The 13,100-nt window shown below is 33.6% G+C and overlaps 1 protein-coding gene across 6 annotated transcripts in view; it reads left to right on the top strand.

Annotated features, from left to right (window-relative positions):
* The window catches only part of LOC135197233 (paired amphipathic helix protein Sin3a-like), a 107,353-nt gene extending 99,866 nt beyond the window's left edge, over positions 1–7,487 (top strand). For all 6 annotated transcript variants that reach the window (XM_064224323.1, XM_064224322.1, XM_064224321.1 and 3 more), the window contains 3 exons: positions 1,906–2,018; positions 3,324–3,483; positions 5,111–7,487. In XM_064224323.1, the coding sequence (XP_064080393.1) occupies positions 1,906–2,018; positions 3,324–3,483; positions 5,111–5,350 (513 nt within the window). In that variant the 3' untranslated portion in view covers positions 5,351–7,487. The remainder of the gene's footprint in view (positions 1–1,905; positions 2,019–3,323; positions 3,484–5,110) is intronic.
* The last annotated feature ends 5,613 nt before the right edge of the window (positions 7,488–13,100 follow it).

Raw genomic sequence — 13,100 nt, 5'->3', positions numbered from 1 at the left:
TTCATAAGACCTCCATTGTGTTAAGGATGAGTAAAGATGTATTTTATTTTTACTTTTGGGTGCCAATTTTGAGAATCTGCAAATTTTAACAACTCAACGACTTAAACGCAACTGTCAATAAATGCTCAGTAGTTACGGTAATTGGTATTAATGCTGGGTTTAAAAAATGCAACTACTTTATTTATAAACACACTAAGTTAATGAAATATTTATTTTCCCATTTCATAAGTTTTTTTATTTTTGCCTGCAAAACATTTTCCAGTTTGCTCTATAATATCTTCAGCCAGAACTCTAACCTACTATATAAATTTAGCGGCAGTTCTTGAAACTTCTATTTACAGAACGAGTTGACCGTTTTAACAGTTCTTATTAAATATGCATTAGTTGCAGTATCTAACATCAGCAAACAGCTGTTTCTCGATTCAGTACTTACTGTTGTTTATTCCAGTGTTTTGCATGCAGTAGCAAGTGTTGTTCATTGCAAGAAATATTAATGAATTCTTACACAAGTTTGGTAAGCCTGATTGAATGTATGATGATTTGCATTTAAACTGCTGAACTTTTGCTGCTAAGCCTATTAATTAGTTAAAAGCTAACGTACTTATTCCTTATCAAGGAATCTACTGAAACAGCGTAGCCTTGGGTCAGAAAAAGAAACCTGCACAAAGCTCATCCTCAAGTAGTCTACCAAAAATGCATCTCTCGCTATACATATATGTGATGAATCATATTTTGGGACAAAATGTTAAGGATCACATGATAGATGAATATATAAGCAAATTACGGTTCTCTTAATGCTGTACTTATATTAGTTTTGTGGAATGTTATTGTTTTAGGAGCAACCTTCAGTTCCATCATCTGAAACTATCTGAAACATCCCAAAACCGAAACAGCTTGTCCCGAGAGGTTTGGATAAGGGATTTTGAACCTATACAAATGAGAAAAAGGTGTGATATGAATGAAGGTTGAGGTAGAAATATACGAAAGGAAAAGTTTCAAAATTGGATCAGTCATAAGTGTCTCGCCCCATTAATAATGACTCCCAAAATATGGGAGAGATGTTGCACATGTGTAGTCAGAAAATTTTTATTCCTACATTGAGCAATTTGCACAATAATGAATTGAAGTGATTGAATTCTCAGAAATCATACTAAAAGACAGAGAACATTCTATGAAAACTGGAAGTTCTAATCTTTAAGTATGTTACAAGCTCAAGGACCTCATTCACCAAGGGACTAATTTACAGGGAAAACACAAACTATTGACACTAGAATACATAGAATGAAAACCTACTGATAAGTATTTCAAAACAGTATTAATAGAAGATAGAGGAGTTGTGGTAACAATTGACCATACTGAGGTGGCATAAAAGTTTAGGTAACATTTTGGGCAAAACTTACATTTATTGTAAAAATGCAGTGCGAATGGTAAATGGTCATGGTGACACCATTTTCCTTTTGAAGTTAGTATTTTATCATAGTGTTTGCAAAGTTCCATGTAAAGTTAAGAATTACTACCTTTTTTGATGAAAACCTCCAATTTGATTACCTTCTCTTCCTTGACATTTTCTTTACACTTATTTATCATTAGCTTTAAATATCTATATACAGGCAGTCCCCGGTTATCAACGATCCGGTTTTGTGGGGCTTGTCTAGTACCTTAAAATCGGCTGTCTATGGCACCATAACGGGCCGAGTTCTGGTTATTGATGCCTTGTGGTCCCATTAAGGTGCTTATGGTGCCCTAAGTTGTCAAGATTCGGTTCATGGTGCTTTCTGCTTATCGTTACACCTCTTGGGGGAACAGAACCCCCACCAATAACCAGAGACTGCCTGTATGCTCATTTTGTCAATTTAGAATACAGTATTGTTTATGTGATTTTGATGTCTTTTCATATATTTTCAGATGTCTCCTTCCATGCAAGCACAGCTGTCACGAAAACCAGTTTTCCTACCTCGCAACCTTCGCTCTTGGAGAAAGTTAACAGCTGCATGGCAAACTAATCAGGAGATGGATAAGTAAGTTACCCATTGGTATGATGTAAAAGAATTGTTGATATATATATGTACCCACCCAAAAAGAATAGATCAGAGAAAATGCAATTGGTATGTACCATTTAGTATATGTTAAAGACTTTTAATGCAAGTAACAAATACACAACTACATGTGTATGTGGAAGTGGCCTTTTTTCGGGCATTGGTTAAAATTGATTTTTCATTGTTGCTTAACCCTTAATGGACGGATTGATCCTGTAATTAAAGAATATTGTGCGGCATCAATTTGGAAAGAATCGGGTGGGATAGAGGTGCCAGTACTTTTATAGCCCATAAATTCACATATGGCAACTTTTATGCTGACTAAGATCACGAGTGTGGGCATCTCAGGACTTCAGTAGTGCCTGTGACTTGAAGGGGGAATGTTCTTCGTCTCTCTCTCACATGACGTCTTTGTAAATTAGCTCATAAATATACTAAGGGATTGCTGTTGGTTTTTTGTTCTTGTCTTTTACAATAGTATGTCAGTTGTAAATGTAATTATACAAAGGAAATTGCTAAGAAATATTAGAAAAAACATGTAAAATAATTTTACATAGATATTTTTCAACAAATATGCTAAGCATGTGTTACTGCTTTTATTTCTTATGTGTTTTGCTATTGTGTGAGCAGTAATTATAATTTACAAAATAAGATAAATTTATTTTTTAGAAAAAACCTATGTAAGTAGGTAAAATTTATGATTATCTTGTAGAAGAGGCCCTACAAGGGGTTGAGGTCATTTTCAACTTTTTGTGGAAGGTAGGGAAGTTTTTTAGGATTTTTTTCTGTCACCATGTACATTTGCATATCGTCCTCTTTCCTTGTATGTGTTTTTTTTCGTAAATTGGCCGACCTCAAAGTTTACTCAGCCTGAGGATCTGCATATTGGTATATTTACCCGTCCAGTAAGGGTTAAAGTATTGTCATCAAATTGTGCCATGTGATATGAACTTCATAGTGTATTTTAGTATCAATGAGAGTTGCCCTATGTGACTGCTCAATTATCAGTTTTATGAATTTTATTTTTTGTGGAGTGGGTGGCAGGTATGCAATCATGAGTAGGAAACCTCAGTGTTAGTTTTTTTTTTTTTTTTTTTTTTTTTTTTTTTTTTTTTTTTGTTTTTTTTTCCCACCCTGAATATTAAAATGTTTAGTGTGAGTGACGATTTATATTTAAAAGTCAAAAAGAAAGATGTCCAAGTTTGATTGATGTAAATTATAAAAATACAATTCCCCTTTAACATTTCATTGCAAATGTTACCAATACTTTTCCTGTTTATCCTACAGGCGCAGTTGTACAGACGATATTAAACCACCAGTGTGTCCAGAAATGGAGATTCTTGATAATACGCAGTGCAAATTTAACTTGTCTTCATATAAGATGGTGTTCGTTGTTAATAGTGATTCTTATATGTACAAGAAGCAAGCTCTTAAAAGAGCAAAGCAAGTAAGTCATTGTGTTGGATTTTTGCTAATAATTCATTAACCCAAAAGTTAATTTTAACCAGTTCTTATTTATCCATTGAAAGTTAAGCTTATAAATATTTGCTGTGAGTGGCCCTGTAAAATCATTTAGGAACTTTTGTGCAGGTTTTTTTATTTGTGATGCATACAAAGTTTTATAGTTTTCATTGGAAGTATTTATAATTGTGATATCATTAGATTTTCCAATTTCCAATATTTTTTTATGCTACAAAGTTTTTAATGAATTCCAGTCCATTAGTGACAAATTTTCATTACCTTGGTTTAGTAATAACTACTGTCTAACTTAGTAAATCCCGGCACCTTGGGATCAGGCCACTGCTGGATCACAGAAAATCACGGAGTATAAAATTCATCCCTAAAAAATAAAGCCCCTTTGTAAACAAAGTATTGCATGCTAATTCCACATACAAATAGCCTAGTTGCCGACTTAGCCTACGATTTGGCTAAGTTCTGACACCGATTTTTAGCATTTTATTTCATGTATTTCCACTTTATCAATTTATAACTTCATAGTGTATTGAAGATGTATTTTCACTTGACCATTGTATAACTTCATACTGTATACTTTTCTTTAAAATAGTGCATGGTATTTAGCTCCCATTAGTGTACATTCCAGAGTTAGCCTAACTGGAAGTCAACTAGTACTTAACTTTCTCAGAACCTCCAAAATATTACCAGTGACTTTCATCTTATAAATTTACTATCTTCATAACTGCTATTAGTTTCTTCATTATTTAGTTTGATTGTAGACAGTAATGAAATTACAAATATAAAAGAAAAAGTTTTGGCTATCACTTGGTGCATTTTGACGCATCGCTGTCAAAATGTAAACAAAGCACACTGCCATCTATTGAAGAAAATTAACACAAAACATTGCTAACAAGTAGAAACATTTTCTAGCATAGATAAAGGTTTATACTTGTGCGTCTTTCCTTTATCATCATCTGATGTATGTGGCATATAAAATGGGTAAATACATAGCTATATATGAGAAATTATGAAAACCATATCATCTTACCAATGTTGAAATAATGTGCAGTAAATCTGCCTTACAAGCACTGTAGAGTAAGGAATTTGTGTTGCCAAATGTCTTGTTTTGATTAAAAGTTCTGACTTGACTTCTCAAGTGGAATCTTTACAAAAAAGATCCATGTATTCATTAAAATTTGATATTGAAAACATAGTATTTGACTTCACACATTTTCATTACTAAAAGTTATTTTTCATAAAAACAAGAGAGATATGGCATAATTTTTGCTGTCAGGAAGTTCTAAACAATATGTTGCACCACCCTCGTGGCTGTTCAACAGAGTAGTGGCAGCTTATTCAAAATGAGCCAAACCACGCGAGTTCCCGGACCACAGAATGCCAGTTTTAAGAGGTTCTACTGTACTTCAAAATTTGGTTATTTTCAAGTTCCCAGGTTATTGTAGATAGGCAGATTTACTGCACATTTATTTTAACATTGGTAAGAAGACCTTTGCAAAAATGATGATTATATGCAGATATACGTATTTCATTTATTTGAGTGAAATATATCTGCGCTTATTTTTTATAACTCACTTATTTTTTTTTCTTTTCCCTGACAGAGTCACGAGCATGTAAGTAAACGCATGCATATGGGTCTTACTTCGTGGCACAGTGATTGGTGCTCAAAACATGTTACAGAGGCAAGTCAGCGCTCTGCGACAGACTGGTTTCTGGGTCATACTGAAGGTTTACGACCTAATAATACGAGAGTCGTGCGTGTGGATGACCCCTCCCGACCTCCCTTTGCACCCTACAATAAGTACAAGTGTGAACTCGATGAAAGTGGAGGCGGCTCCTAACGTGTGGTGTCAAGTCTCTTCTTGGCCCTATGTAGAGTGTGACTCGCACGGGGTGAGGTAGAGAAAGTGCAAGTGTTATTGGAGGAGACATTGGGATCGTCCTTTGCATGTCTCCCCCACTGTGAGAGCTGTGACTTAATGAAAACTTAGTGCAAGTGGAGTGGATGTCACCTCTAAGTACAAGTTTGTAGCAGGGCTGGTGGTGTGGTCTAAGCATGGCAGCAATTAATCGCTAGAACTCTGAAACTGATGAAGTGTGGGAGGGGGACAACTTGGATAATCTAATCCATATTTATGGTGGAGCTGAAAATATTTTCTCATTTATCAAGTAAACTTTGAACAGTTTATCTTGTAAACTTTCTGATTTATAGTAACAAGTGATAGTGAGCAGCAGCAACCAAACTGATCCAAATGAATCATTGATGTGCCTCAAGTAATGCCTGTCAGTACAATGTAGTATTAAATGCAGACTGCAGCATTAAAGCATATACCGGTGACCAGCGTTGCCCCACTGTAAGACATAACCACTCGCCACCATCTGTAAAGCTGCATGTTGTCCACAGCACAAAGTTGCTACAAAATTTTTGCAACAAGGCTAATCCATTGTTTTGTTGCTGGGACCTAGATCATGGACTCTTCAGTTGAGCCAGTTGTACAATTGAATGATAATTATATTTATAGGATGTACAGATGATCTGATTTACATTTTGTTAATAAAATAATTCCTTTGTAAGACGGGATTGAGGGGAGATGAGGATGAGGGCCGTGAAGGGAGGGGGGAACAAGTGTTTTCAAGCCAAATCTTTTTCTAGACAAAGGGTGAATATCCCAACTATCCTTATTTATTATGGAATGTGTAAATAATAGTGTATATGTAATCAGGGATATGAGTTATAAGTTAAGAGACTTGATATCTGTAAAGGTATTCAAGCTGTAAAGAAATATTTACTGTATACATGTGTAAAGTAATAGATATTTAAGTGTTCCAAAGCCTTCAACTAATATTCAAATGTGCACACAAATATAAATGCACACAAAACACATGCAACACAATTTGTTGAAGTTTCTATTCTCCCCAGTATGTACTGTAAATATAAAGGAAAAATAGAAAAATCACAAATCTAAAGAAGTTTGAACTTTGGCCATAAATCTTTATTTTATGCTATCCAGAACCCTCATCTCTCCTCCCAGATTCTGGACGTCTCAAAAAAGTAAAAAAATATACTGCCGCGGCCTAGATGACACTATTTAGCTTTAAGAAGTCACTTTGGCATGGGTGTGCGCATAACTGCCAGGAAATAAAACCAACAATAACTTGAACAGTGTGGGGCATTACACACAGACAAAAACCATTGGCCTCTTCCATGGCATTGACAGTTGCTGTCAATGAGCAAGCCTGAGTCAGGCTATCTTTGAGGTTGTGAAATTATACAGTACGTAGTGGGTATTGGCAGCTGAGATGGAGACTGGAAGCTTGCATTATCATACCATCAAGATGTTATGCACTTCATATATTTCAAACTTACTTCTGTGTTGTAATTTTATTTAAACTTTTTTTTTTTTTTTTTTTTTTTTTTTATTCCGGTTTCAGTTTTCACAACTATTTTTTTCCAATTTGTATGAGTTGTTTCATTTATTAAGTTGGCCAGATTGTAATAGCATGTGACTATTAACATGAGAGAACCAGCACCAGCAAGATGTTCTTGTTACAGGGAAAGGAACTTGGCTATGCAAACACCAATAACTGAAGTTAGGTTTGTTCAGAATAGCTTTGTATTAGTAACTTCTGAGTGTCTAGACAAATTACTTGATAATTATAAAGCCACCCAGAGGAAATTCTGCTTCAATATAGTATTCCTCCCTTTTTCAGTGGACTCGTTTATATGTAATTACACATAGTTGACCACATTGTACAAGTCCATGGTAGGATTTCAAATTGTTTCATTGTTAAATCAGGCCACAAGTTACAGTTAGTATTTAGTATTTTGCCATTGAAGCAAACATCTAGGGACTAGGCAGGGTTTTATAAGTGCATTTGATTTCTTGAGGTAACTCATTTTTGTACCTGTAAATTTCCTTGTAATGTGATGTAGAGGGAATTCTAGAGTAATTGATTTTAAAATATAAATTTTGGAAATTCAAGTATTTTATTAATTCACTGAGAGGTGTTTTGCAATGAAAATGCAGAGCTAAAACTGAATTTTAGAGTCAGTTTAAGTGTGTATTTAGTAAGTTCTTAGTAACAAGAACTTTTAAATGGTGACATTCATCATCTTAACTACCAAAGCAATTAAGTAGTCTGATAATGGCAAGACGTAATGTGCATTATTTAAGAAAGAGATTGAAATTAATGTTTACCCAAATTGCAGTGATAATGATTTGCTAGTGTTAGGGTCTTGGTTTGGGATGATGGAGAGAAGATTTTTTTTTTTTTTTTTTTATTCATTTATTTTTTTTTACAGTACTTAGCACTTTTAATGGGTAAATGAGATTGTTATACCTTTATGTTGTCTATTAACATTGTTGCGAGTTTATGTTGTTATAAGAATTCAGGCTAAAGAGTTTAATATTTTTATTTTGTCAAATTTGTATACAGTGCATCACCAGAGAACAAGATTGGTCACAACAGGACACTACACTACTCGACAGCTCGAGTCCTTGTTAGTACCTACCTATTCGGATAGACTGTTGGACACCGTTTACTTATTTTATTTCTGTCATTTCATATTTAATGTCTAAATTGAAAGGGTAAAAATCAAGATCACTGCTATTTGCACTTTGGCCTTCTAATTGTGAATGGAAGCTCAGCAAAGTAAAAGAATTTAAGATGAGTTTTCGTGGTGTGTAATTGGATGTGCTAGTGAAGCTATCATGTGCCACAATTCCTCAAAAGATACTTGTCCAGAATGCCTCTTTAATATTACCACAGTCAGATTATTTTTTGTAGTACAAGTATTGTAGTATGGTACAGCACACCTAAGTTGGTGACTTCCGTGTATTTAGAAAGAAATTTCTTTTTCTATCCTCATGTCAATCACTGAAAAAGTATTTGTAATAGACATATTGAAAATAAATCTTTTTACATTCTATTGAAAGTTTCAGCAGTATCATTAATCCTCTGTTTTTTTAAGTGATGTTGAACATAACTGAAAATGTCACTGTTGGATGCCATTATGCTTGAGAACTTGGTTTAGATATTTGTTTAAATCATGGTTGAAAATTAGCAAATTTTGCTCTCTCGTTACCCATAGGGTTCACTCTCTTCATTGCTTCCATGCAACATAAAAACTCCATACAAACAAACTCTTCATTGCCTTTCTAATATACAGCATTTGCTAGAGGTTGGCATTAGTCTGAGAAAGAATTGGGAATATTACAACGCTCCCATAAATGCACAGACCATTGCATTTGTTTTACATACACTATATTCAGAATTGGAGTCTCATGGTTGGTTATCAAGTATCTGTAGTTCAAGCAAGCATGACAGAAAGCCAGATTGAAAATTGTGACTCTCAAATGTCTTTCTTTAATCATTGATGTAATTACCGATTCATCATTTCACGCCAGCACGGTAGTCGTTCAGTGAGGTAGTGGGCAACTGGTATACTTCAGTTGAAAGATCATTATTACATATAACTACCAAATTCGTGAACATATTTTTTTTTTATATTTTATAAATTACTGATAGTCGACCGTGACGACCAATGCTTAAATGTAGATAATCAAAAATAAAGTTTTTCTTTAAAGTAAAATTTCAGTTTCATTTTATGGGGCGTAATTACTTTCCATGAAAATTGTACAATGCATTGTTCATAGTGAGTTTTTTAAGAGTAAGTTAAAACCCAACGTTATTTTTCATGCTCACGGAAATTACGGTGAAATATTGTAAAGTTAAGATTTTAATGAAAGCAATAATACATACACAGTGATCCTTTGTTCATCATACCTTGCACCTCTCGTAGTGCAAGTCTGTGTATGTATACATAAGCTCATTAAACTGGCAAATGTGTAAATAAAACTAAATGGGCTTGATGCGAGTGAAGATTAAATTCAAGAGGTGAGGGCAAGCAACAACATATATATATATATATATATATATATATATATATATATATATATATATATATATATATATATATATATATATATATATATATATATATATATATATATATATACATATATATATATATATATATGTGTGTGTGTTGTGGTAATTGTGCCACGCACCTGTATCTTAGCATTTATTGCTAAACCAAGACAAACTTTAGTACAAACTCAAGTTTATCAAGTATACCTCTAGGCTAAATATGAGTAGAATAGGTTTCAAGTGCAACAAACTATGTTATATTCTATGGACTACAGACCTATAAATAAATTAGTATCAATAATTATTTTAAATTTCACGATGTACGATCACACGTGCGTATGTATATTTTAAATATAGGTAATAATTTGGAGGCTCGTTTGTTAGAAGTTTAATCTGCCATTGTCCAGTTTTACATTACCAGACATCTAACTAGACGTTAGCCTAAAGCACAGTAGGCCTAGATCTTATTTTATTTTATATACAGAATATCAGACTTTTCGTTACCATACAGAATTTATTTTTAGTTTTATATAACTTTTTTTTTTACATTATTTTTATTCAGTTACTATATGAATAGATAGGAAATATATTATGAAGTTCGCCCAACCTTTTAGTGATACAAGTACAATATAATTGGTGAAAACAACTATATGGTGTAATTATAACTGTGCGATAATATTTTTACAAAAACGACAATTCAGACAATTTTGGTACAATATTGTATGCGGGCTGCGGGGAGTGGGGACATCTGTGAACCCTGCAGAGTGCAGGGCTGCAGTCCGCCAAACTTCTGCCTTCCTTGACGCGAAACAGTTACCGGGAACTGTAGTTGTACCCAGTTAGAACTTCATTTATGATTGAGTGTTCTGCAGTGTCTGTGTAAACGTCCATATTCAGAAAATGCATCATAATGTTACTCGTTCAAGTTCGAGTTATGTTTAATGTTTCCTTCAGCTAGAAAATCAAACAGCGAAAACTGATGTTGGGACAGCTTGGCCTATGTTTACTTAGGCCAATGTTCACAATTATATAGATCTACCCAGAACATTCCAGAATGTCTGTTATACGGTAGGGTAGGGCTAAGGGTTAAGTTTGCTTTTACTGGAATTTGGTGAAACTTACCATCAAGGAGTAGTGATCAATTATAGGTAAGCTGCATGCATAGCCCATGTCTGCTTAGGGCTAGCGCCCAGTCAAGTGTGCATTTGTGGTATTCTGAGGTTTTTTAACTCACCCTCGCCTCATTAACTCGGAATATCAGTCACGTATAGCTAACTAGAAGGGATTGCCGGTGACCGAGGGTTAATTCTACATTTGAACCTAGGCTATAGCCTAATGCAGTTATTTTTCGGAAGACTCCAACCAACTCGCACATTATACCTATAACTGATATTTTTCTTGGGTAAAACACAAACAAGAAATTTCTTTTCAATTCATAACCTGCTTAAATGCTTAATAATAGAGAAAATAACGTCCCCCTCCCCTTCCGTATAACTTCCAGTCAGTTTTGTATGAAAAATCCCAAATGGTTTTTCATGCAATAATCTGTGGCTGGAGTCTATCGAAAAATTATTGAAACTTCGGCGGTGTGAATAGGCGAACGAGACTATAGTACTCGCTTCCCGTTTTAGTTTTAATTCATATTGAAAAGAAACATTCCAAAATTTAGGTACTACAGGAAAATGAACTCTGTTAAAGTAAATATGAACATTTAATGTATTTATAGTAAATATAAATAATTGGTAAATTATCTTTTTCCAAAAATATTAATTTAACATTAAGAATTAGTGAAAGAACGTGTTCATGTGAAAGGAAATTTTAGATTAAAGGGAAATAGGATGCTTACAGCCCTAGCCCAACCTAACGTACTTCCCAGTGACAAGCATCTTCTACCAAACATTTGACCTAGTAGCCAATACCTAACTGATCAGCTAATTAGTGACAAGAAGTAACTAAATAATGCAACTTTGTATTTGGATATGAAAAGTGATATTGTATTTGCTACGTAGATACAGGAAGATATTAAAACATATCAGATGTATTTTATGTGACACCACCCTCAGGATGATGTAAATTACCAAGGTAATTCTACAGAAGAATCCTTTTGGAGATTTTTTTTTATTTTTTATTTTTTTTTTTTTTTTTTTTACGGAACAATATGGGAAACGGTGTACACTATATAATGCAGTACAGGTGAGATATTTTGCGAAATATACCATCTTTTGTTTGTTTTTGTTTTCATCCTGGCGGCCATCCAGCGGAGCTGTTGTGTAAAATTACCTTTACTGATAAATGTTAAGACTTGAAGGCCACCATAGTAGGACTCATGACCTGGTATTGCATTAGCGCACGGGTTATAAGATGCACACGCGCCGTAATGGCTTACCTGTCTTAAGTTATGTAAATCACGAGCAATTTTCATATCAAAAATTAATTTAACATGTATGATTTTGCGGTCCTGGGGAGGTTTGTTAAGACTTTGGAATTAGTATCCTGTACTGAAGTCTGATAAGGTGAGGTTTAGGTAAAAAAAATTTCATGTAATTTTAACCGACAGATTTTGTCAGATTTGGTTTTTCTTTTATAGGTTGTTCAAAGGAGCAAGAACTCCCAAAGGATAAGCCAGTTTTCATCGTTAGGCAGGGTCCAGAAGGATATGGTCTCTTTTATTTAGTTTCTAACTGTTGTGATAGGTGTTTTAACGTAGCTTCAAGTGTCCGATTTTTTTAAGTAACTCACTTAACCGCAGTCAATTTGTGATAGATTCCAGTTAATACTGTATTAGGTGATACATTATTTAAATTCATATTCGAACTTTTGAACACGCTGTTATGTTCTCCCTGTGTTTCAGTGATATTGGTTTTACTCGAATGTATTGTACCGTTTTTATCGAATTACACACATACACTTAAAAAACACAGTAGATGCACGTGACTTCATGATATCAGGAAAAATAATAGGCAGAACTTCGTAGCCGAGTGTTTTCCTTTACGTAAGACGTCGTCGAGGCATAATGATACACACATACACACATATAGCTATATATATATATATATATATATATATATATATATATATATATATATATATATACATATAGCTATATATATATATATATATATATATATAATATATATATATATATATATATATATATATAATATCTATATCTAGTATATATTATATAGATATATATATATATATATATATATATATATATATATACTACTGTGCATTTTGTGAAAACCATTGTTACCCTGGAGTTTCAAGGGTACGTAAGTATTGTACACAGATACCCGCGAAATTTGCCACACGGTCGGAGGGCCTGTTAGGATAAAGACGAGTATTTAGCTAATAAATAAAAATGCATCATATAACATACTTTGTTTTTCCAATGTACACAGCCATGTAAAATATTGATAATGATATTATTAATGATAATGATAATAATCACATTAATATTAGTTATAGTTTTGTTATTATTAATATTAGATTCGGCCATTGTTTATTCTTGGTCTGAAAAGTTAGAAAAGGCTTCATATAAACAAAATATTTTGTATATCCCTCTTTTTCATCCTCTTCAGTCGAGTATTATTCCAATAAAGGCCACCTTTGTTGTCTTGTCTAAATCCTTCCATATTTAGCATATGCCGCATAAGA

The sequence above is a fragment of the Macrobrachium nipponense genome, chromosome 18 (assembly GCF_015104395.2).
Source record: "Macrobrachium nipponense isolate FS-2020 chromosome 18, ASM1510439v2, whole genome shotgun sequence".
NCBI classification, from domain to species: Eukaryota; Metazoa; Arthropoda; class Malacostraca; order Decapoda; family Palaemonidae; genus Macrobrachium; species Macrobrachium nipponense.
The sequence above is the reverse complement of the archived record's forward strand: the minus strand, read 5'-3'. Positions and strand labels throughout refer to the sequence as shown.